The 27,024-nt window shown below is 39.7% G+C and overlaps 1 protein-coding gene across 1 annotated transcript in view; it reads left to right on the top strand.

Annotated features, from left to right (window-relative positions):
- The window catches only part of unc13ba (unc-13 homolog Ba (C. elegans)), a 254,230-nt gene that overhangs the window by 123,079 nt on the left and 104,127 nt on the right, over positions 1-27,024 (top strand). The window contains exons 11-12 of the mRNA XM_079689879.1: positions 24,504-24,553; positions 24,693-24,768. Coding sequence (XP_079546005.1) covers positions 24,504-24,553; positions 24,693-24,768 — 126 coding nt within the window. The remainder of the gene's footprint in view (positions 1-24,503; positions 24,554-24,692; positions 24,769-27,024) is intronic.

Raw genomic sequence — 27,024 nt, forward strand, 5'->3', positions numbered from 1 at the left:
AACGTGGTGCGTCTGTCGGCTGTGCAACAAGCTGCGATCAGCGAGCTAATGGGAGGAGGAGGGCAGAAGGGAAAAGCCTGGAAGGAATCTAGAGATCAATCAGGAGATGTGAGGATGTGAAATAGGGAGAGACAAGAAAAAAGAGAGATGGAATGAAAAAGAGGGAGAGGAGGAGACTGACCGGCGTGTACACCCAATGAGAGGGTAAGAGGAATAGAGCGTTAGGAAGCGACTCGGTGAGAGTACAGGAAATACAGGGAAAGTGACAGAGGGCTTTGATTGGCGTGCCCATCATGATAAGAGCAAAGGAGAACCTGGTCAAATATCTGATCCACTAACATCTTCTGATTTATCTTGGAGCTGAGCGGATCACACTCTCGTTCATTCGCTTTCCTGAACTTCAAACATGTTTGTGTTTAACAAAATGATGTAAAGCGGTGCGATCAATCTGTAAATGTTATTTTGGGGATTGTAGACGCTCTGTTGCCGGCTGCTTGGATTGCGCTCTGAAACTTGACCCCAAAACCTCCGCTTCAGGTAGGATTTCTTTTTTTAATCAAGGACAAGTGCATGGCAGAGATATTACTGAAATTACAGATATATAATCGTAAGTGTTAAAAGATGAAGACATTTGAGGAATCTCAAGGGGATGGAGACGCACTATCATATGTAATAAATCAGGGATTTGTTCTTCATGCAAGAAGCTCTAATCTGCCTATTAGCCCCTATTGGGATCTTAGAAGACCCTGTGATGAACCTCTTATCTTTGTAATATAAGATCTGTTTGAGGTTAAGTGTTGGAACAAAGGCTTACAAAAACACATTTCCTCTCTTTTCTCACATTGCACAGTCATGACAGTAATTCTATTTTTAACCAGAGCTGGTGAAACTACATTTTCTCTCTAGAGCTATCATAGTGCTGAGTGGGTACTTTTGTGCATACTATGAAGTAATTCTCCCTCTAGTTCCGTACACTTCCCAATATGGCTCATCATGGACAATATTGAAGGGTATTTGATCTCTTCCAGCGCTGTCCATCCTCTCCAGAACAGCTCACTGTGTGGGTACAGTAGTCATGATCCCCCTCATGTTGTGTGTGAGGGTGTGAGAGTGGTGAGCTCCTGGGCGTCTCCAGAAGCTCCCGGCTGCAGCTTCCAAATATAAGTAATAATGAATTAAACGGCATCAATGCTTCATGGCATTACTTCTCAACCTGTACCCTTCTGTGGGTGTTGTTGTGAGATGACACTTGAGGAGTGATTCATGTAATGTGAATTATCATATTTTCTAATTTAGAAGAAATAATCGGAATCTTTGTTCTAAATACATCTATCAGTATTTAAAACAAAGTCAATAAGATGTAAATGGGAGATTGGAATTATTACTTAGTAATTAAGTGTATTATCGTACGTTTTCATTTTTTCAGAACGAGAGGGTTGCTCTGAGGCTCTAATTTGTTACTGGGTGTACAAGAATTTAATGAATGGCTGGCAACTGACCTGGTATTTGTTCTAATCAATTTTTTCAGTCAGATAACTTCATGTATGGTGGCCGTTAGGTCCAAATTTGCTACAAAACAATAGAAGTAAAAAACATTGACAACCCATGCTCAGCATTTAGAAAACAGTCACCAACTTCTCGAAGCATGCACAACGTTTACTAAAAGCACTGCATAAAACCAAATGCTGCAAAAGCTCAAAACACAATGGAAACTACTGTATATGATTGATTCTGATCAAATGGCCGCAATCTGTTCACTTTAGTCCTGGATTTGTGAGGGTTTTTCAGGAAGTTGACATAGCTCAATCAATAATGGCAATTAAATATGAATATCAGGGTTTACTTTGTTAAACCAATGACGTTGTACAGATTATCGATTCATAGATTTTATACAAATAATGATTACTGTATCTGCAAAACTCTTCTAGGTCTTTTAACATGAACTCCTCTGACTGACGGATGATACAAATTATTTACAGCCCGTATGGCCAGCACTGACCTCACTAATTGTTTGTGGCTCGGCATGAAGAGATACTGATTTGAATACTGTCAATCAAGCATTAGTGCCTGAACCTTTGGTGTTGTGGAGGTTTCTGGCTATACCCTGCACAGACATTAAATTATGGAAAAGTTTATATTTATATGTGCAAATAAGTACACTCATTAAATTCAGCATTTCCCCGGGTAGTTGATGTGCCTCTAAACAGTTTAGACCTTAGGGAGTGATTTTGCATTATGAACTTAAAGGTAAAAACGAGAATAAGGTTTTACATTTGGACCTTGGCACATCTGCTATTTAAATAAGGTTTAAGCTAATAATATTCTATTACAAATAAAATCCAAATTGATGGTAAAGTGTATGTATAAGGAGAACATGGTACAGCGTTGGGGGCGGGACACAGTTTTTTCCTGTAGAGTTGCTTAGTTGTGCCAAAATGGTCTGACTCTCAAGAGCAAAAGTAACCACTATCATTGGCCCATAGAGCATGCGCACCTGCATTGTGTTTAAGCCCCGCCTACAAGCAGCAGCATCACAGCCGGAATAGGCTCAGTCAAATTAATGATGAGGGAGACTAACTCTTTACTACTTTTAGACCCTAGTGATTTGAATAAGCACTTTAAAAGTTGTCATACTGTTTTTTTTACTGTTGATATAGTTTTTTTAAATCCTTCCCTAGAAGGCAGGTACAAAGTAATACCAGCAAATGACAGGTAACAAGAAGTCAATGGGAAAAAGTATTTTAGCCCAAAATACGTCACGCACTGCCACACACGTTGTAGTACCACAGTTTGGCCACTACGAAAATGTGGTTCAACGTCCGCTACACTTTGTGGTGACTTGGTAAAGGGTTGGGCTTTCCACGAAAATTAAGAACTACATTGGTGTTAACAGAGGCGTGGGAAGGTATTTTGAGTGGGGGTGCTGAGGTGCTGGACTCCAGTGAACACTATTACGGGCACTATAGAGCACGCACAAAAAAACTCCCCAAACGCAAACACACAGTAAACCCGCGACTGTTACAATGAAGGCTCGATAATCAGCTCACGGCATATAGGCAGGGGTAAAGTGCTATTTTTTACGAGTGGGGAGCGGACCTCACCTCCTCTAGGGGGGTCCGGGGGCATGCCCCCCCGGGAAGATTTTTTTAAAATATTGAAGTTAAAAGCATCAATCTGGTGCCCTTTGAGAACAACATTAAGAGATCGATGGATACATCTCTCAACACCCAGATGAAACACAACTGTAAGCAGATGTTCTTTTTCTTTATGGATATTTTACAAATCACTCCCCTTTCAAACTGTATTCTTGTTTTACTGCCATATAGTATTTCATAATTGTTTTTCCTTTATTCTCTTATTTTTTTTATAACTATAATGATCATATGAAGGTGTGCCGCGGAAATAATATTTTGAATAATTTTTGACCAAACCGTTTGAGACCCACTGAGATAACTTAAGACTAAAGTTAACTATCTAAACACTCAGAGAGTCCTTTAGCTCACCTGAGCCTCTCAGTCTGAGAGGAGAGCTCTCCTCCAGCTTGTTGTGGAACAAACAGCTCCGTATGTCCGTTAGTGCAGCTAGCTAACCAGATGCTAACAACACGGTCCCTGCTGCTGGCACCGGTCCCTCTCTCTCTCCCCCTCTGTCACACACACTAAATGCGCTATTTCCGCACACACACAGAGCCGCGAGCTTGAATGACACAAGCACACTTTTATTTCCATCCAACTCTCTGATTGGTCTGGTGTCTTGCCTCTGTTGCATTCACTGAACACGGGAAATTACAGTTCTGCCGTCCTTTCTAGTGTCTTGATGAGGTTCACGTAAAGCACGGTTAATGTATTATATTATTGAGGTAGAATTGTCCGGGGCTACAGAAAAAACATTCGGGGCAGGCCAAAATATCATTTTACCAACAATGTGGAATTTATTGGCTACATATTACACAGATTATGCACAGCGGGAGCAGCAATAACCGTCAAATAATAATTCAGACAGGGGAGCTCCGCACCCCCTGCCTGCCGCTAGGGGGTGCTGCAGCGCCCTCAGCACCCCCCTTCCCGCGCCCATGGGTGTTAATATTCAGCAGTGTAGAGGTTGAATTTTGGTTTTCTTTGAGAGAGTCATGGTATTTTTTCTCTAAATCGATTTTTGTATCATGACTTGTTCTTACCCAGACGCCTTTTCATTTACTTCACTATAATGTGCAATAGCCCTCATTTCCAATATTTTGTTTAACTTCTGCATGTTAATACTGTACCTCGAATATGCCAAATGCAGGTAAGCTGTGTGAATAACTCAAAACAGGGTTTGTAAACCATGGGCCAGTCAGGAGAGAGAGAAAAGAAAAGTAAGACGGGCATACAATCCTAGAAGGCAGGTACAAAGTAATACAAGCAAATGACAGGTAACAAGAAGTCTCCATGGTGAGACAGTGAGGGCAATTGACATTCAATTGAAGTACTCTATATAACGAGAAGTTGAGTAGGGGTTGGGAACAGATGCACCGGGGGGTGTGGAAGTGGGTGGAACCTTTCAAAATGTCACTGCAAAGTTAGGAGCTTCGTGCAAAACTTGTACAAAGACAGCTAGTCTTTGCAAGATAAGTATTCCTGCTTTGCTAATGAGATAAGAACATCATAATTCAGAGTAATTTTGAGAGGTTTAGTTTGCCTATAACAAAGCACAAATGACATGGCAGTTTTGGACAGTCACTTCTTAGTGCCATTCAAAGTCATACGCTCAACCTGGCCAACTTGGGGCCCCAAGCGTCATTGTGAGATGAGGCCCCCCACCCCAACCGACAGGAGTGAAATCAAATGTTTTGGAAACAAAGTAGGCTACTTTGCAAATATAATTCCTATTTATTATTATTATCAACAGAGTTACTTTGTTATACAGTGAGGTAAATGTTACATGTGCATGTATCTCGTTCAGTATGCGTTTACAGGTGAATACGTCTCAAAAAGATTAAAATATAATTAATGCAAATAAACTAATTATACTAATAATAATAATCATAATCAATTGAATAATATAAATACTATATTATTTTATTATAATATAGTTGTAATATAGCCAAGACAAAACATGCTTATGACATGCTCAAAAACTGATATTTCTTAAATCTGTATTCAAATGTAGTTCCCTCTGTCAGCAATGTATCAACAACTACACACACATTTCTATCATTATTTCTCTGTGTTGTGGTTGACATGATGATGACTGTTAGGAGTTAAGGGGAGAGGCTGAGCATCACCATGAAATGTGCTAATTGACATACAAATTTATAAAAGGGGAAACAATCCTCCAGGTTTTTTAGGCTGTAAACTTTAACTGTTATATAAGCCAGCTAGACCGACAGTTTATCACTCTTCCTCCTGTACATTAGCAGATAAAAGGCATAACATATACTTGAATGAATGTTAAATAAAGAATGCTGGAAATAACTGCATCTCCATTAGCCTATATGCTATGCTATGCTATGCAGAGACTGCCTTCTTCATGTCGTGAATTGCAGCTGATTTTTTAATATGGCAATTGTTCATTTGACTTATACAACATTCGCAAGTTGTACATTTCACTCATACAATAACCCACCTTCGAGTGATGCTCTAGTTTCTTCATGTTTTGTGTTTTTTTCCCTCTTGCTTGCGCCGTACTGAAACTGTCTTTTCACCGACATCTCTTCACCTGCACTAGTGGCCGTATCAAACCCGTGATTGGTCAGATGTCGATTAATTGCAACAGTGTCGGGTTACAGACGTGCTCCCCTTGTCACCTCTGCGAGGAGAATTGCGCGCAGCAGATGAGGCCCTCTGGGCGGGGCCCCCTGCGCAAGGCGGGGCCCCATGCAGCCTGCGTGATTGGCCTGTAGGGAGGGGCGGCCCCGCTCTCAACTGTGCACAAAAACGAAGTAATTAGGAAGCAGTTTACAGATCCAACAAGCACTTCCTTTAGTCATAAAAGTACAGACAAATATGGCCGCTTTTTCTCTCCTGAGGATATTTACTTTACAATTTCTACAGGTTTATAGTAGGCTTCTTTTAGTCCAAAGTTTCTCCTCTTTTATCATAGAAAAAGCTGTGTGAAAACACTTTTAAAACATTTACCTAACGCCAGGTGAATCTACCGGCAGCATTCTCCACCCCGATCAATTCATCACAGCGAGCTGTAAGGGAAAAAGCATTCTGTCCAGCACAGAGGTTTTTCTCTTGGATTGGCAGGGACAGCAAGTGGCATCAATGTTTGGCATCTCTGAAATGGCTGAGAGAACGCTAAATCAATTAGTCTCAGGAGGCATTGTCATTCGCATCGGGTTACTGGTGGCAGGCGGCCAGCAATGGTTCATGGAACAGATTCACTCAAGGAAACAGGGAGGAAGGCTCGAGCAGAGGGAGTGGGAGCAGGCAAGGCTTATTTAATTTACCCAGGAAAGTGATTACACCTTCCGCTTCCCAACAACCCTCCCTCCCTGTCTGAATGTTAGCTTCTGTAAGACGTTGACACACCTTGCCAGGGCGCTTCTCCTTGCTGCTTTTACAGCTTTGCTTGAGAGCCTTAAGAGCCTTCAAGTGCAATCACTTTACCTTGTATCACAATTGGTTTATGTTGCAAACTGAATTTCCTTGCAATGCTACCAGCAGAGTGATAGACCATGTTTCTGTGTGATTGTGATTGAGAGATTAATGGAAAGAAGTACCGCTTATGTCCATCTGCACATGATATGCTGAATGTATCTGGCTGTGAGCACATGTGTATGCTCCAATGTGTGTTAGAAATATGACTGATGGAACTGGACAGAGGTGGAGTGGTGATGATAAATCAATTAGATTGCGCAGTAGGTTTAGGCTAATGAAGGTGACAGCAGGGCCACGGTCTCATTCAGCATGACTCAGTCCTAAAGGTGGGTGTGTACGGTTGCACACGTTTGATCCTACTCGCTCCTACTCGATGAACTGGTGCATTTTGCCTGTTGCAAAATCTAATCAGAGTTTTGATGAAGATAATGGATGCTTCCATGCTTTAATTATCAAAAAGATATTTATAACTTGTGATACTTAAACAAATATTTAAATATACATTGTAAATGTCTTTCTGCTTTTTAAAAAAAAAAAGTAATATATTCATTCCAATCCAACAATATTATATTATAATATTATATATAATTCAATAAATCTCTTAGACAAAACATCTGTATTCTACCCTTTACAACATGTTCTGGCTATCTGTTCTAGAGAATCACATCACTGACTAGACACATGAATATATATTTATATACACAATTTTTTAAGTTGAACACTACGGCAGTGCTAATAATTAAATACATGTTCCATGACATACCCTTAAGCCATCACTATGTCCCGTTATCATGGGCTTTACCACATCGGCCAATAGCGTGACATATATTTTGTGGGCGGGAAATCTAGAACAGTAAGGCTTCATCTGATTGGTCAACTATATTAACATGCAGGGAGTGAATGCATGGGACATGGAATAGGTCATTTATTGCAGTTCGAGCTGTCTTTGCTATGTGTCTATCACAAACTCTTTCGAGTTCAAAATCTTTGACCTCGGATGCCACCGAGCTTTCAAAGCCCAACCAATGAGATAACAGCTGGATGAATCGATGCAGCAGGGGAGGTAACTATAGAAACAAAGCTAACTTGCTGTTTTCACCGCAAGGCTCTGTACTCTGACACATGTGGGCCCTTATTCAAGGGTAATTTGTAAATATGGTCCTTAAGAATATGTAATCTGGTCCTTAAGAATATGTAATCTGGGGATGGGAGTTTTTCTTGCTTTTGTCTTATTTGGAGTCATTCATTCGGAATAAAAATGCAAATCATGAACACTTAAAAAACACATTGTCTTATTTTGCTCTAATTATTTTCTCTCTAAATGTACCCCTCTAATTACTATCTATTGTATCACTCTTTCAAACAGCTGTTATCAGACTTTCTTCTTGTCTTTTACTCTGTCTAACCATCTCCCTTTCTCAGCCAGCTGCCCACTATTCTTCCAGCTGTCATTCTTTTCTTCAGGATTCAATCCCCCTCCTAATAGTGGTATTTATTTTCTGTCAGGCTCTCTTTGTTCCAAACAGAATAGCATTCTTATTACAATTGTTCACACTTTCAAGACGCTTGTGAGCATGTTCTTCTTGTGAATAGACATACGCACATATGCTACTGCCTTGAGCTGTAATGTATGAACTTGCTTTGATTATCCAGTGGTTAGAGTCAAATTAGAGGCATTTCCAGAACAGCTAGGCATAAATGTTACCTGTTTTAGATTTGTAATTCTATCTTTCATTAGTAACTAATTACAACATCCAGGGCTAGTACATTTCCATACACTTGGTTGCATTTGGTTTTATTGGTACATCCAAAATAAAACCATTCAGTGTTTCAATTAAGCCAAACAGTCTTAATCGTTTGCTGCTAGATCTTCTAATGTTCTTAGTAAAAGGATGTATTTATCTTGAAATGGTCAAGCTACAGACATGCTTTGAAGAGATACATCCTCTTTAAATCCTTTTTGAACAGGGATGTGCTTTTCTTACAATAAGCTTGCATTTTCGTGGCTCTTTTGTGCGTCCCTGTATTGCAATATTTGTTACCAAGCAAAGGCTTTTTGTGTGGGACATTCTTTATTGGTGTTATGTGGTTTACACTGTAAAACCTCTTCTCTGTACAGCACTACTACCACTTACAGTTGTTTTTGGGACAAAAATTATTGCTGAGAAACTAGACTGATCTAAGTGTTACGCACAACTCTAGATTGGTTAATAACTTGTAATGTGATGCAAGGTATCATGGAAACAGACTGTATGTTGGCTCCCAATGCTGCTCTTTGATTGATAGTCTAAACGTGATATTGGCTGAAGGGATTGTCTGGTTACAGGAGAGCATTTAAGACGTTGATCAATAGGTTAACAGCCTTTGAAAAGGACAGATGCTGAGGATCTTTTACAAGGCCCTTGGACCAGTCAAGAAAAGAGCCATTTAGCTAGAAGGCTCTGACTCAACTGATGAGGTCAGTCAAATCAATTGTAGTGCCTATCATTCAGAATATATATTCACCATTCAATACTTGTCGAGCTCGTAAGCCAAGCTGACTGTAATGTGTCAATGCAGGTGTGATAAACAAAAGCAGAGAGCCACTTAACAGTGTCAAGGTTAACATAAAGTCAATAGGGATATAGGCGAAGAATAATACGAAAGAAAGGATCAAATACATTTTGCACAATGTAGAGCAGTAACGTAGCTTGCACTTTAATGAGGTTTCCAGTACATTTGGAGTATTTGTGCATATTAAGAGATATTAGATTAGATGTCCTGGACTTAGGCCAAAGGACTGGGGGACAGGAAGAAACAAGACAAACAGTCATGGAAGCCACATCGATGACTTGCTCTTAAGGCCCTATTATGCTTTTTTAAATGTTCCTCTTTTCAGTAGTGTGTAATATACGTCTTTGTGCATGTAAGTGGGCTGCAAATGCTTAAATCTCAAAGTTTACGCCAGAGGGAGTTTCCCTACAACACACTTCCGCCGTGCCTGAAGCGCCTTGATTGGCCTCCTTTGTTTACTTCTACATATTGACATCAGTATGTACAGATGTAGCACTGAATTTCGGACTCCAGCTTACAGCTTCCTGCCTACTACCTGCCAAATACCAGTATAGAGGAATGTTAAGCCCTCCCAGTATTTTCCAAGAGGGCGTTGCCAGATTTTCAATTTCAGGTTTTAACCAGGAGATGGCGCTTCATTCACAAATACAGAAAGACAAGTTTCATGGACTTTCAGTTGTGTTTTGAAGAGCATTTGAACACATCAATATTTTAGATCAACTAAAGTATATCTAATCTTGTAATTCAATAATATATAGTCTTTATATATTAAATAATCATAATTATAATGTAAATGTTTACATTACACTTCTTTATTTGTTATGCTCATACTTTAACCTTTACAATTGTTTGCTTTAATATGCAGTATATTTTTGTGTTTGCTTCCTCCTGCTCCCTTTCGGACACATACTGTATGATTTATTATTAATATGAAGATATTATTAAGATAAGATAATATGTTACTTTATTGATTGAACATTTTAGTTTAGAATGTGCTGTCCCACGGTAATTCAGAAGGCTCACAGGTCACATTCCGACCATTATTTAAAACAATAGGTGCTTTCACACCGTCTACAGTTTGATTTGTATAGAGGGAGCTCTGTCAGTTTTCGAATTACCCATTTGCTTTCGGGGAGCCCTATTTTTCAGAGCACATCCTGCTACTAAATATGTCACACGCACGCTCTGTTGACTGGCGCAGCAGCGCGGATGCGATCAATTGCTATAAAAACACTCTTCTAATAATACAGACGGTGTCACTATGCCGGCGGATGTGGCCTTTGTTGAAGCCTCTTCAGGCTCCGCATCGGCAGGCCTCTCCCTCGGTGTGGAGCTGTCAAGCTCGACCCTAACGCCGCTTACAGCCGGCCAACTAAAAGTTGTTTTCCGTTCACGTTGTCATTTTTAGACTCCTTCGCTTCTTTGCTTGTGAATCCAAAAGCTGTGACGCTTGGCTGTTTTCGTTTTGCCATATTTTTTTATTACACAGCCAGAGTTAAAAAAATATCAATATGAACATTTCAAATACCGCGCCGGCATCACCGCCATAACCATAGCAACGTAAGTAAGCATGCAGCGCCGCCACGTACAGATGGCAACACCCAGACATATTCACAAATATAAAACAAATATTCAGAAACTGTAATGAACAATAACTATTATTTATTTCAAGAACTGTTATTTACAGAAACTCAACATTTCTAATCTGTGTGACACAAATATGCACGATTGTTTTGGGCTCCCCCTATTTATCTCAAAGTCAGCCTTCAGGGGAGCTCCCTCCCTCTTCGGGGGAGCCAAGCTCCCCCTAGCTCCCCCCCATTTCGAACAGTGTCTGTGGCTGAATGGCCAGCGATTAGGTGCGGCGCATTTATCATAGGTGATCAGAGCTAACTGCCTGCCGTCAGATTTCATTTAAAAAACAGATCTGATTTTAAGACTATTTCTGCGCTCATAAAGAATGATAAAAATAAGAATAATGCGTATTGAACTGGTTTAATTAATTAGTGAGTTTATTTAACACTAGAACCACCAATCGGGTCAATTTGTGTGATGTTTGTTGTGTGTGTGCAATGTAACATTTTTTCAATAAAATATTAAAGTCTCCCAGTCCGTGACTTTTCCTGAAAGTGTGTTATGTTGCACCCTATGTTGTTAAAAATTGCATTCTAATAGCGGGATTTGACGGGTTTAGGTAGGCCTATACAAAAACCTCTGGCGGTTCTAGTGTTAAGGTAATTAGGTACAGTAGAAGCCCCTTTTTATCAGTAACGAATTTAGCAGTTGAACATAAAAGTCAACTAACTGAGGGTCACTTGCAATGACAGTGTTGTGTCTAACTGTAAGCTTGTCACTCAGAGTAACCTACAGTTAATTTAGCTGCTGGAGAAGAAAGATCAAGGGGGGGGGGGGGGGAGAGAGCTGTGGTTGATGGGCCATTAGTTTGGTAAATACACAGCTGAGAGCTGCCGTTTCATTCAGACTGTTTAAAAAACGGTAACAACGGACTATTTTTCTTAGCGGATGCATGTCAATTTAAATCAATACATACAACGATTTTTTAAATCAATACATACAACAATTTTTTAAATCAATAAAAACATTTTCTAAATTCATAAAAGCATTTCAATTAATATTGGGAGTCATGTCGTTACTTTGTTGAGAATGTGGCCGTGTAATAAGCGGGATAATTTGCAGCGACTTGTTCCTTATGGGGAAAATAACACCCGTCATGTGTGTGTAGAGGTGTGTGTGGTTAAAACACTTTCATGAAGTGAAGGAATTTCCTTCTATAAAACAGCTGTGGGCAGCAGTGAGTGTCACGGACATGAATTCATAGATCAAGGCAGACTGGTGCACACACTCTACTGTCCTGCCAGGCGACACGCCCGTTCTAAGCCGTGTCCCTCACTCCTCACATCCCAAGCATCCCCACAAGTGTATTATGTTGTTACATCTCAGATGTTATGTTTCAGTTGTGCTCTGTCTATGTTCAGTGATGCAAACTTGTCACCTTTCGGCAAAATTCGCCGTTTTGAATCCAAAATAAGTCGTTTGTGTGATTCATGTAGATCTGCAATACAAATATTTTTGGGGTATGGGGGGGGCTGGGACCCGGAGAAATCTGCGGCCGTGAGCTGTTATGTGCCATCATGACACGCATGGTGTTCTTTTTTTATATATTATAATGAAGTACGAGCTGTGTGCTCGAGTCTTCCTGCCTGTCGGCTCTGCTCATGGATGTATAGTAAGGCTCTGCTGCTCCGAGATGATGGTCTAGCTTCAGCAGCTATATTACCTACGGGTGCGTTCGTTAATATTAACTGTGCGTCCGAAGTCACTGTGGCACAGACTGGACCGCTGGTGAGCAGCTGTTAGAACGGGCCGTTCGGGTGTTCAGAGCAGATCTCCCTGTCGGAGCGGCAGAGCGTGATGTGAACTGAAAAGTTTTTCTGTGGCAATATTATTTAAGGAATCGTTGAGCTAGCTAGCTAGCATACATTGTCACTATCTGTTAACGTTAGCTTTAGCCTTCTATTTCTAATAGTTTTTTTCATAGGCTATAAACAGAGGTAGTATAAGTATATATATATATTGTACTTGAGTAAAAGTAGAAGTACTCAGATCTTGTACTTGAGTAAAAGTAGAAGTACTCAGGTCTTGTACTTGAGTAAAAGTAGAAGTACTCAGATCTTGTACTTGAGTAAAAGTAGAAGCACACAGATCTTGTACTAGAGTAAAAGTAGAAGTATTCAAATCTTGTACTTGAGTAAAAGTAGAAGCACACAGATCTTGTACTAGAGTAAAAGTAGAAGTACTCAAATCTTGTACTTGAGTAAAAGTAGAAGCACTCAGGTCTTGTACTTGAGTAAAAGTAGAAGCACACAGATCTTGTACTAGAGTAAAAGTAGATGTACTCAGGTCTTTTACTTGAGTAAAAGTAGAAGTACTCGGATCTTGTAATTGAGTAAAAGTAATAGTCCCAGAGTGTAGGAATACTCTGTTACAGTAAAAGTCCTGCATTCAAAATGTTCCTCAAGTAAAAGTAGAAAAGTATTATCATCAAAATATAGTGAAAGTAGCGACAGTAAAATTAGTCATTGTGCAGATTGGTCCATTTCAGAATAATAGATATGATATGTTTTATAATGATTGATCATGAAAGTGTTCTCAAAGCTGGTAAAGGTGCAGCTAGTTTGAATGAATTTGTATACTGCAGGGTAGCTTGTGGATTTACTCCAGGTGGAACTAAAGTCTGATTTAACACTTGATTATATTTCACTTAATTAATCCAGATCTGTGAAGTAACTAAAGGTATTAAATACATGTAGTGGAGTCAAAGTACACCATGTACCTCTGAACTGTAGTGGAGTAGAAGAACAAAGTAGCAAAACATTGAAATACTTAAATAAAGTACAAGTATCTCAAAATTGTGCCCAAGTATAGTACTTGTTGAGTTTATGAACTTAGTTACTTTACACCATGTGGCTATAAAGATAAAAAGATTTAAGCCTTGCACAGAGGCACGAAAATACATTTTCAAAATGCTCAACAGTGCTGCCAAAATTATAAACTGACTGCTACACAATTTAAAATAAATGCTTTTATATATTTCTATTAGATGTGACTCTTTGGCGTTTCTGTTATTATTAACACTGCTGCTTTAGTTGTTCTGACTGCTAAAATCCTCAGTCATTCCGTGGGGTCGGGGAGCCGGGGGCTCGGATCCTTGTCACCTTTTTCATACCTGATGAGTTTGCATCCCTGTATGTTAAAAGGCCTCAGTCACCTTAATTCATGTAATAAAAACATCTCAGGTCAGTAACACTCAAAGCTAAATGTGCAATACCATGTTCAGCTATGTTACTATTTATAATGTTATTGTTGTTACATCAGAAGATGTACATATTGAAATGATTTCTTAACTTACAGTAGGCTATTTTTTACAATGTGTGTTGGAAGGATTTATTAAATTACAATGAATATTGTCATTGTTGAAGGCTTTTAGAGAAGGGTGAACTATAAGCCTGAATTACATAACATTTTATACCTAAAAACATAAAAGCCACAATAAATAAATCACAATTATTCTAGTTATTTTTAACTCCCGTATTGCTTTCAACCCACCAGCTTTTATGGTGTTGTTACGTCACTAACTGTAAACTTGTCACATACAGTCTATGGTCACTCAGAGTAACCTACTGTTAATTTAGCTGCTGGAGAAGAAAGATCAGGGGGGGAGGGGGGGAGAGAGCTGTGGTTGATGGGCCATTAGTTGTGTAAATACACAGCTGAGAGCTGCCGTTTCATTCAGACTGTTTAAAAAACTGTAACAACGGACTATTTTTCTTAGCGGATGCATGTCAATTTAAATCAATACATACAACTATTTTTTAAATCAATAAAAACATTTTCTAAATTCATAAAAGCATTTAAATTAATATTGGGAGTCATGTCGTTACTTTGTTGAGAATGTGGCCGTGTAATAAGCGGGATAATTTGCAGCGACTTGTTCCTTATGGGGAAAATAACACCCTTCATCCAGATGAGGATCCCTCCGCTACGCTTTGGGATCCTGATCGACCGACGAAGCTCCATTAAAATATACATATTTTTGGTGAATTACTGAGTTTAGGCACGTTAATAACGTTTTAATGAAGTTGAATACAGTATATTCATATGTGTCAGTGATTTCATGTCAATTCGGCGAACATAAACATAAATGATCGTGGTGAAGATGATGATTAAATTAGGATTAAAAATCGAGAGCCGGGCTGCATTTCCTCCCGTTCGTTTTTTTCGAATAACAAAATTATTTTGTTAAATAACAACATGGTGATGTTTTGTAAATGATTACATGTCTCTTATTTAGCACACTAGTATGATATCCGTGACATATGGATCTTAACAAAGTTCCGCTGTACATCCAGCATACTGTATCTCACTTTATTTCACATGAGCTCCAGTGTGGAACCCCACTGCACCCCCTGGTGGATCAATGATCCATTGCAGCTGGCTTCATTATAATTACATTTATCTATCACGGGGGCGGTCTCAAGTCAAGCTGGAGGTTTTCCCTTGAGCGAGGGCAGATCACGTACCAATCACGGCCCTCGCGTTTCAAACTGTCTGAAATGAATCGCTACATCTGTAACACTCATGTTTCTGTTGGCTAGCGCTCCAACACATTGTACGTGATAGGCTAAGGGGTTGACCAATCACCACAGAGCCAGCCAGCTAACGAATCAGAGCAGAATGGGGCTCTGGTTTATGACACAGTGATGCAAATTAGTCGCTTTTCGGCACCTCCCGCTTTTTTAACGCTGCTTTGGGTGACTTGTGTAATTCGTGGAGAACCGAAGAGTTTTCGTTTTGGTGGGGGGTCCGTTAGTCCGTCCGTTAGTCCGTCCGTTAGTCCGTCCGACTGACGGACAACTTCTCACTTCAAAAAAGAAGAAGAAATCTAGATCGCAAAATAATTAAACAAGCGAGGGCCTGTTTTTCCTGGCCAAGGACAGGTTCCTTGAACACAACACGAGCGTAACGTGTCTTCACATGGTTATTTCTCGTCTGAAAGGAGTGTAGACTAGACTAGAGTGCTTACGGAGAGCACCGGAGCGCCTTTTTCTTTGCACAGCATGAAAGAAAGGCCAAATGAATTGGCTGTGATTTTAGTTTTTTTAAGCAGAGGTTGAGTTCAATCATTTGTACGGCCCTCTGAGGATGTTGTAAAAATTGAAAGGAAAAAGGTTCCCCACCCCTGCTGTAAATAATAATAAAAACCCTTGATTTATAACTTAACAATCTGTCTCCTATTGATCTGAGTATATTATAAAGAATAGCCAGTTAATTGAAGCGTTATAGCACAGGCCTTTGTCAGATGGTATATTACGCTGTTTTTTTCATGCTTCGAATAGTTCTCTCTTTTTTCACCATACCTGTGTTTGCATCACTGATGACAGAGGGTGAAAGAGGTGCTGCAGCACAGGCAGTATGAGAAAAATAAAGCATGAAAGCACACAAACCAAATCTGATGTCTTTTCCCCTTCAGTACAGTATGTCGCAGAAAGACATAATATCACTGTTTTACTGTCTATTATCTCACGGAAACATAAAGCAATTCAAATGAATCACTGTTATTTAAGATTTGGCCATTCAAGCTCAATTCAAACGAGTTGACCAGGACCATCTCCGCATTTTTGAAACTATTTTGCGTCCTGTTCTTCCCCGTTTTCAGCAGTGACATGAATGCATGCTGCAGCATTATACTCCAGAGGGAAAGAGGAAAATCTCCAAAGTAATCCTTGTCATTTGCTGGCACTGAAGCAGACACTCAGAAAATCTCCCCTTTTGGCTCGAGTACAAGTTTCTCCTTTGGTTTGTGTCCAATGTGCAATGAAAGAGAAATAGAGCAAGGCAGAGTTGCCAACAAGAAGACATAAATAATAAGAATAATGTTAAAGAGAAGAGAGTAATAAAGTAAATAATAAAAAGGAGATTTTTTATCCGAAGCAAATTGTAATTTTGTTAATAGGAGCATTGATGATGAATGAGTTTCACGAATAGAGAGAAGAGTCATAGTTATAGAGGTTGTGGGTTATTAACATGGTTAAGTCACCCATGCACCTGCCCAGAGCTTCCTCCCATCCTCTCTGCAGCTCAGGCCGGATGGGGATGGTGTGGCTTTCCAACCTGCCATCAGCCAGCTGCTTTATCAGGCTCCCGGGGACAAACACAACAACCGGTATGAAGCAGTGGTGGTGGTGTTGCCAGGAAATAAAAGCATCACCATCATTTTCACCATGTTGAGGAAATGTCACCCTTAGAGAGCAGCATGTTATGGATTGGGGCCGAATTGGGCCGGTACTCACCGGTACGCAGTACCGGGACTTCTGATTTTTACCCATCTGGTACCATTACTTCTTACTCAGTACTGGCACAGTGCCGGTACGGCGGTACTCACTAGATGCGTCATGAGGTGCTGCCGCCGCTTTGCCCGCCTCGCCCACCTCGCCCCCGGAGCAGCAGTCTTCGTCGCCCCAAACACCGCCACCCCTCAGCGGCCCGCAAGTGCCAGAGGACCTCGGCAAAACAGAGCCTGCCCAGGTATATTTAAACAAGTTCCCAACTCGCCTGTACAGTGGGGTAAGGCGCTCATTTTGCAGCTCATGGTTTAAAAACAGATATTGGCTGAAATTTCCGGTAAAAAAGATGCCATCTTCTGCTATGCATGTAGACATTTCGGTTCAAATACATCTAACTCAGATGCCTTCACCACAATTGTACCAGAGTACCAAACGCTGTCTCCGGACTCATCTGAGTAACTCACTAAAAATGAAATACTATATGACAGTAAAACAAGAATACAGTTTGAAAGGGGAGTGATTTGTAAAATATCCATAAAGAAATAGAAATTATGTTTACAGTTCTGTTTCATATGGGTGTTGAGAGATGTATCCATGGATCTCTTAATTCTGCTCAAAGTGCACCAGATTGATGCTTTTACAGTAACTTCAATATTTAAAAAAAGATATTGTGTTAGATCCACTCCCCACTTATAAAAATAGAACTTTACCCCTGCACCCCCTCTAATCTCAGATGCACCCTGAGTCATTTTGTTTTTAAGTACAGTGAGCCTTTCTAACATTTACAGTAAAGAGACAAACCCATCAGCATTATACAGTAGGATATAGGCTGCCTACTATACGACTTTGAGCCAAATTCTTGTTTTTGGGCTGTTAAATTAACTTGAAACAGTTGCTGATTTAGAGTACTGGCACCTTTTTTATTCCAATTCAAGCACTGGAGATGATGCTGAAAGCAACGTTTAAGTATCATGAATATGTGTTTACAACAGAGCATATTTCTGCCGGAATCCAACGGAAAAATCACATTGCTTTTTGTGGAGGGACACCTTAGCGATGCCAACTTCTGCCTACAAAAATACGTCATCGCTGAACCACTCTATAAATATAATTATTGGTCATTGTAGTTGTAAAACAACCTGGCTGTCTCTTACAAATTTATTTTAGTAAGCACCCATTTTATTTATTTTGTCTCTTTTTTCACTAATTTGGTAATTCCACAAAATGTTCACACCCTTTGACGGCCACAGTTTTGCCTTTGGAGGCAAACATTTTGCATTTTGATCAAGTGTCTGTGAGGTTCTGTCTTTGAATAAACATGGAACGTGTGTACAATTAAAATTATGTTTTTTTTTTTTTATGTTAGCCACTTTTCTTTTTACTTTGCCAGATCATATTTTGTTAATTCCACCTTGTAAGAAGCAGATTAAGAAAGCTGGTGTTCAGGGCCTCTTCACATTGTACATTGTAAGCTACAACCTTATTTTTTTGTCTGTGGCTGATGTTCCTCAGTCTAACACTTTCTACAGTGCAGTAACTTATGTGAGAAGAGTTGGAACATTTCTGCCTTAATGTGGTGGCTGGTCTGCACAAAGGGCGGGATGGATTTAAGTTTGACTGCATTACATTGTTTTGTCCTACTTCCCTTTTACACTTGCCGATTAACTACAGTATAGTTACTCAAATCTTCCTTAACCCCTTTAACTAAGATCAACAGTATTTAATCTTTTACATGTTTTCCTTCACTGGAACTTCGAAGAGTGGCAGAAGGGGATAGAGAAAGATTAAGACTGTTTGGTTCAGAGGTTCTTACTCTCTTTTAGATTTATCCAAGCTCTGCTACAGTAAAATGTTGATAACATAACCTGCCATGTGTTTACTGTGGTCTAACTGTGGTCTATATGTTGACTTACCCCTTGGCATTGAAACCCTTGTGTTGTTACACACCAGGATACATGATTTAAGATTGATTCTGTTTCCAGGAGTCTGAAAATAAAGAACATGTTACAATTTGAAACATTTATTTGAGGCCCCAGACAAAAAAGAAATAGTAAGGTTTCATTGTTTTGAAAATCAGCATTACATATAGTCAATATTAAAACGTGTAAGCGTCGTTACAATTAATCTGTGACCAAAAAAGATCACGTAAAACAGTGAGAAGAAAAGGAAAACACAACCATGTGTTCAGACTTTTTTCATGAAAAGTATTGTACATTTGTCAAAGGTAATGTTAAAGTAAAGGAAAGTGTTCTGTAGTTATCTGAAATTGAATGATTTCCGGTAGTCATTGAATAAGATTTGGAAATGGCAGCTATTGTATCATGTGCTACAACAACAGGGACCATGTGGGTCCAATAATCATACAATTCTAAAAAATTCATTATAAAATGTTATGAATGTCCTGAGAGTTAAATTGCCTTCCGATAAATTGGAACATTCCTCACTATGATGTTCTCTTACCTGTTGAACTTCAAGATAAATACTATAATCATTTCCTGGATATTACTTGAATTCATTATAAATATAGAAATAAAAGAACCATCCAAAATCAAAACTAAGGTTATTTATTTTAGCCTATACAGTAGATTCTAACAATTGAACTATCCTTTAGATTTTCAGCAGGAACCTTTACTTATTAGATTCAACCGAGATTGTCTGTTCTGACAGTTTACCCTGAATGTTATTGTTTCAGTATACAGTGACAGCACAATATATTTGTTTACCACATTATTGACAATCAGCGTATCAAATGTGTATGTTCAAAAACTCATACTCCATACTCCTTGGATTAATATGAATGAGAATCATATGTTCATATTTTCAATAATATTGACTTCTGCTTTCTAGGGAAGGTGAGGAAATGTCTTTGAAACAAACTGAACTACTTTTCAGTATTTTAGACAAAATTCTATTTCACTTTATACTTAAAAAAAAACAATAATAGCTGGGAGTTTTTTGTGCACCTAAATAATGTATATAGAAATCGTTCCTCAGATGTCTTCTCCTTTTCTTGCTCTCTTTAACTGACTATAATGTTACAGTTTTATAAATGCTTACAAGTGTGTTATCTTTGTCTTCTCATTTTAGTCATGGACCATTGAAATTGAGTGGTTTGGCTGAATAAGCTTCCAACAGAGGTGATTAATGAACTATGATACCGTGAGCAGTTACATTTTAACACCTACAAAAATGTGGGAAACTAGATGAGACCAGTCTGCTCTTGAGAATATGTTCTCCAGGAATCGCTTCAATGGACAGCATGGAGCAGGTGTTGCCCCAAAAGAAGGCACAAAGGCAAAAACCCATTCACCCAAAAAGAGGGCTCCGAACCCCAAGGTAGCACTAGTTATCAGGGGTAAAATACATCGTCTCTTGCAAGGTTCTGCCGACCATCATGTCCCAGATTCCCACCTTTATTATGGAGGTATTGAGGAGGAAGAGAGGGAAACACAGGAGAGCAGAAAGGAGCACGGAAGCAGATATCCAAAGGTTAGCCCGAGGGCTCAAGCTTATTCTCCAAAATTGTCAAATGGTAAAGGACATGGAGTAGCAGTGGGCCTACCATGTGTTGGAGAGGTGGAGCTTAATAGGGAAGGATGTCTAAGAATACCTTGCACTTTGCAGCAAAAAAGCAGCAGATCTCCAGGAAATCGGAAACGAATCTCCTTTGAGGGTGAAATTCGAGTAGCTCCTGAGCAAATGCAAACATGTCCACCCTACTGTCCGATAGAACCAGACATGAATGGAACTAAATTAGCAGGGGCAGCCAGAATGGAATTTACTTCACCCTGTATTCGCCCAAAGAGACCTTTTTCTACTGGTGACTGTGTGGACTACAACTTCAACAGAGCTCTGCCAGGCGCACTGCTGGAAGAGGACGAAGATAAAGAGGAGGAGTCAAGTGCTATCATTGAGCACATTCTTAAAGAGCTAAGGGGGATCAACAAGATACAAGAGGAAATCTCTGACCTCAGGGATTATCTGACCTCAGTTCGAGGGTCAGTTGAGGAAGTGTCGTCTTGTGTAGATGCTGTCTTGATGGAGATTGAGGGTATTCGTTCTAACAAGGCTGGTTCAGGGGTTCATTCAGGTACCTGGTCGGGGGTGGGGTGCAAAGATGGACCATCCACCCGAAGAAGGCCTGCCAGTGCTTATGGAAGTTTAGGGAGTGCAATGCCAAAGTCTGCTTCAAATCAATTCCCCCAGATCGGCCATGAGCGCCATAGCATCCATGGAGAATTGCTGTTATCAAGGCCTGAAGAGTCTAGTGTGTCACCAATTGCTGAATCAGTGGATCAACGGGATCTGGAAGAACCAGAAGATACCTCTGACCACAGCTCCGATATCCCAGTAGGTGCCATAGCAAGAAAGCTCAGCTTTGGCTACGTCGAAAGGCAGGATGGTCATGATTGTCAAAGTACCAGCTCCTTGTCTTCTGGTCATAGTGAGTCAGACCTAGAGAGACCATCCTCTAGTCATGGTACGAAACAGCAAAGAGCAGGTGACAGCGAGGAACATTGGCCTAACAAGGGACCACCATATGGTGTCTCTGGGGAATCCGTGTGGCATAGGGAAACTGCTTACCGCGGAGACAGATGTCGAGAGGGCCATGAAGGTGAGAGCCCTCTTTGCTGTGAAGGAGCTGGTAGCTGGGATCACTACAGAGGTGCAGAGCATCTCTCTCTTCGATCTGGTAAACATTACAACTCACCAGCTAGTACTTCTAGCAGGGATGAGTGGCGGTCACGGAGGAGAAGGCCTCAAACCATTTCTGCCATCACTGTTCCAACAGAAATAGACCTTGTAAAGCCCACTGCGGGATATGAATGTCCTGCTGATTGTTCCTACCATCAAAGTTCTGGTTATCATTCAGTTGATGGACACGATGGAGAAGGAGAGGAGTTTAACTATGGGCAATTAAATGACCCGAACTATACGACAGACAGTCATGTAGATAGTTATGAGGAAACGTATTCAGCATACGAAGATTCTTCAGTAGTGACATGGACTAAGGCATCCTTATGTACCACTGTGGCTGATGTGGATAGGGATTTTATTCAAGAAACTGGAGCCAACAACCAAAGCTTAGAACACCAAGTGTCTCACTCTGGCAGTGCAGATGTTCAAGCTGGTGGTTTCAATGTCAAGCGCATAAGCCGAGCTGTGCTGGATTTTAGCTCTGCCTTACGGGGAGCATTGCGCAAAGTTGAAGTACCTGGAGCCCAGAATGATGGAGAGGAAGTAGACTATGAAATATCTACGACTACTGACCTGCCTACAGCTGACCTGTCTTTAAAACCTTTAGTCTATGAGGCACAATTTGAACAAACATGCAACAAAACCTTGAAAGATGATTTGGTTAATAGTTGTGCTGTAGGGGAATTGAGCAAATACAACACTCTAGACAAATCAGATATATTCTCTGTGGAGCCAATGATGGAAGAAGCCAAGAACAGCCTTACAGACACCTGTCAACACCCTTCTTTTTCGGACAAGATCCCTCCATTCCCAGATGAACTTTCAGTCTGCCCTGACCCATATTCCAGTAGCACCTCAATACTGCCTCCACCTTATGGCCTTATAAAACAACCTGCTGAAGGTCCTGCAGATCAGACCCTTAAAACCCAGCTTTCGCAATGCACCACTACAGAATCCCTCTCGATCTCTTTTTCGGCTGATGAACCAGCAACACTAGAGGAACAGGGCGAATTTGAAGTGCCACTGCCACAGCATCCAGCCACAGACAATGTAGCCCCAGAAGGCAAAGCAGAAGGTGATGCAGCAGATGTTGAGATAAGCCAGATGGATGAGCGCAGGCTGAAGTGCCTGAGGACCTTCCAGCAGATTCTCCGGGAGAAGAGGGAGACCCGGCGCAGCCTTGCCAGTATGACTATGACCTTCTCCCAGGAGGATTACGAACCAGGTAGTCATCGCTAGATTTTAAGTTGAGAACATCTTCTGTTTTACCAGTAAATAAGCCATCTATTAGTTTTGGTTGGATAGGTACACTAACAGTACATCATTCTTTGTTATTCCAACTATTCATGTTTTAATCATCGCGCAAGATAAAAGAGCATGATGTTATTTAGATATTTCAATGTATTTGAGTGACTCATGTTGAAATGATTATATCACTTTTAGTGATCGTAGAGTTAGTGGCTTCTTTTTGATCCTTTCAACCCTGGCTTTTGCTTATCAGAGCCTCTAAATGTTGCAGAATCTCTTTGATCTGTATATAACCGTCAGTATCCTGTTTGAGTAATACGTTCACAGCTGTTATGAATAAGATCCAGCACTTGAAAGTCCCTTAGCTATTTACTCCACCAAATGGTCTCTGCTGATACTATAATTCTTCTCCCCTCTTGGGACTAATGTATCACCTGCCACTCACTGGTCCCTTATTCTTCTTAGAGGCTCCAGCAGTAGCCATTTGCTGAATTAGAAAACATCAATTATCTCCTTGGAAAGCTCACATGACATAAAGGACGAAGGAGAAAGGATATATTAAGAGTCATTTTCATGATAAATTATACATGTTAATGAAACATTTTATGACTTAACACCCCCTTCTATCTGTAAACTCAGAGGCTCAGCTGCTTTAAACATTACCAGCACATTTATATCATAATGAATCATACAGATTATCTTGTTATATCAGCATCCTGTTTCATATGATGAGTCAAACTGTTCCATGACTGTTTTTCTTTTTCTGTCCGATCTTTTTTTTCTTTCTTGCTCTGTTTTACAGATGGAAGTCAAGAAGGAGATCAGGTTACCTCTTTCATGGTTTCTCTCACGTTAACAATGTTTACATAACAGCATAAAGAACGTTGTTCGTTCTGTTCAATTATCTTTATATTTTGGACATTTCCACTTGTCAGTGTCTCTTAGTTCAATCGTTTTTTTTCAAATTGTTTTCTTTCAATTTCTGTTAAATGCTCATTTGGTCCTGAAAATACCATGTGTCATTTTAAAGCTAATGAAATAGATATAGATTTAACGAGGCACCCTCAATACATCTGTGTACTATTGAGTAAATCTTCTTCCTGTCATAAGCATAAAAATGCCATGCAGGAAAAGGTTAGTATTGATTACGACGCATGTTGATGAAAAATAATATTGATGTCACTATTGTATTTTCTTTACTAGCTGTCAGACCAAAGAAAAGCATCTGTTAGGATCCCAAAGTCAATATTAAGTGTGCTATTACTGGGAGCATGTGTTGTTTGCTATGTGTTTACTTTACAAGGTGAAACCAGATTTATGATGTTCATTTATGTATTGGGGGAAATATGATTGATTGAAAGGGCCTTGTTGGCATGTCATACTGAAACTCAACCAACCCAGTGCAGTCCCAGTGTTTCTCTCCTGTTGTTTTTTCATCTCACTTTCTCGTTTCTCCTGTTCTTGTGCATGCTCCAGTGTCATGAAATTATAAAAATCAATAAAGGTGGTCAGCCTTCAAATGACTAAATCAGTGACCTTTGACATTCTATTGCAGAGCCGAGATCAAGATGGTGACCCCAACAAGCACGCATGGGCCAAGCCAGGGTCAGTAGCACATGTTTTTGTTGTCTATTTGTGTGTCTGAAAAAGAGAACTTAATAACATGATTCAGTGTTTGCAAATTCATGTTCTTCATTTACGTTCTGATGTGTGTATTTGCGTGTGTTTTTGTGTGTGTGTTCAGGGGAAACACACCGTTTGGCATTGACAGTATGCCAGACCTCCGCAAGAGGAGGCCCATTCCCCTTGTTAGTGAACTGGTGAGTACATATCACTTCATATTTGTTTACAGACTTTTTTTGATAAATGTGACCAAATTATAAATATTTTTAAATGACTGAGAGAAAGAAAAAAAAAACAGTACAAGCAATACAGTTATCACCTAAACCCTAAATAAACTACAAAAACAATAAATCCCTATATTGAGGATTTATAGACGTATTAATTCACACGTTGTACATTTCAATTTAAAGGTCATTGGTTTACAAAATGAATGATAAGTCTAAACATTTTATTGAGATTAGTTTAATGTGTAAGCATAACCAAAATATGTTTTAAGTCACTGATTACTTACATACACATACTTTACCTGGAAATATTAAAAACATGACTACATTAAGTCATTATATTAATGTGGTACTATATTGAAATGTGTCATTGATAAACATGTCTTACCTAACCATTATGGGTGGAGCCACATCGTTTCGACAGCTTCAGGTACAATGCAAATACATCCAAAAAAGAATGAAAAACACCTTCAGCAACTTGACAAAACATGCGCAGTGTTTAATAAAAGCACTGCACGAAAAGCTGCAATTACAAAAAGCTACAAATAAAAAACGCTGCCATAAACTCAATACACTCTATACTCTAAACACGGATGCATACAGCTGGGAGCTGAGCGCTTGTCATTCATTTTTCTTATTTCACTTTTTTTTTGTTACATAAACTGGAAACAAAATGTTCACGTGTTGGTTTGTTATGCTGCAGGATTTACTGCGTGTACCTTGTCAGTTTTTGTTTCTCCTTGCAACTGCTCGGCCCCAGGTTCACGGTCATCTCGGGTTCAGCTTTAATTGCCTGTTAACTTTGGCCTCAGCATTGGAAGCAGCAAAGAAAAGTAATGTTAACAAGCAGGCTGAATCACAAGAGCGTCTGGAAATGTTACAATCAGCTAATTTGATCCTTCAGAAATTATTATTTGTAGTATACATTAAAGAAACATGTTTAAAAAAAGAGAATTTCCGCAAAAGCACCCGCTGTGTGATTTGTTTGCAGGCGCTGAATAGCAGGATTCAAGTTGAACGTGGCTGATCCTCTCACAGGGGACCTTGTTTGTTTGTCTCTAACCTTTTCTTTCTTCTTGTTTTCTTTCCTTTCACATGTTGCTTCCCTCCATCCGCCGCCCCTCAGGCTATGGTGAGTAAAGGAGAAGTGAGATTTCAGCTGCTGTGTTTCAAAATGTATTTGTTGCAAACTCTCTAAAAGTCCTGATCGTAGAAAAAGGATTTGATTTGCATTAGTGTGAAGGTTTGTTATGTCTTTTGTACTCATAGAAATATCAGTCATTGATTACCCATATTTGAAAATATTCTTACAAATACAAGAAACATCAATTCCTTCTTGTGAGTGCTATCAGCTTTCTCTCCGATGGGTGTTCTAGCCTTTATTCAACAGGTTTGTCTTGCTGTGTTTCAGAGTGACAACAGCTCCATTTTCTAAAATACCCACCTGTCTCTCTAAACAAACTAGCGCTGATAAATGTTATGTTAATTGTCTCGCATTTACTTAGAAGTACTTAAGGGAGGCACTTACAGTATCTTACTTAAGGGAGGCAGAGGAGTTCATCACTGGCTGCAGTTTGAGTGATTAGAGCTAGGAATATTCGGTCTCTGAGATCTAAGAGACCTGATTCATCTGATTAAAGAAACTCCTTCCTGTTTGATTTGACGCAAGTCCACCAGATGAAAGGTCACACTCAGCAGGGTCTCAGGGGAAAAAGGCACAGTCTTTAAATTCAATACATAAACTTACACAAACGATGAAGAAAGAGAATCACAGATAAGAGACATGAACAAACACAAAGTTGTGTAGATGGAGCCAATAATTGCTTTAAAAAAGAAATAAGAAGACCTGGCAATAATAACATAACATCTCACTCGCACTGAAGAAATACAAAGTAAATCTACAATGTGGTTTTGTGATATAGTATTTATTATTGTAAGAGTCAAAATTCCTCACATAACTTGAAAGACTGGACTTATTCTTGACAGTAAGAGCTCTAATTTTCAAGGTATTAATTTTGTGGGGTAAAAACCTTGAGTAGTAACAAACAGATTCACTGTGGATATGGATGTCTATTCACCACATGACTTGTCTCTTTCTCATTGTGTTGCTGGCGTTTGATGCTTTTGCTTTCTTTGACAATGCAGTTTTGATCAAATTTGGACTCTTAATATAAATGTTAGGAAAAAGGCTAGTGTCAGGACTTATCGATTCATTCTGCAGCAGAATCC

This window comes from Notothenia rossii (assembly GCF_949606895.1).
Source record: "Notothenia rossii genome assembly, chromosome: 6".
Lineage (NCBI taxonomy): Eukaryota > Metazoa > Chordata > Actinopteri > Perciformes > Nototheniidae > Notothenia > Notothenia rossii.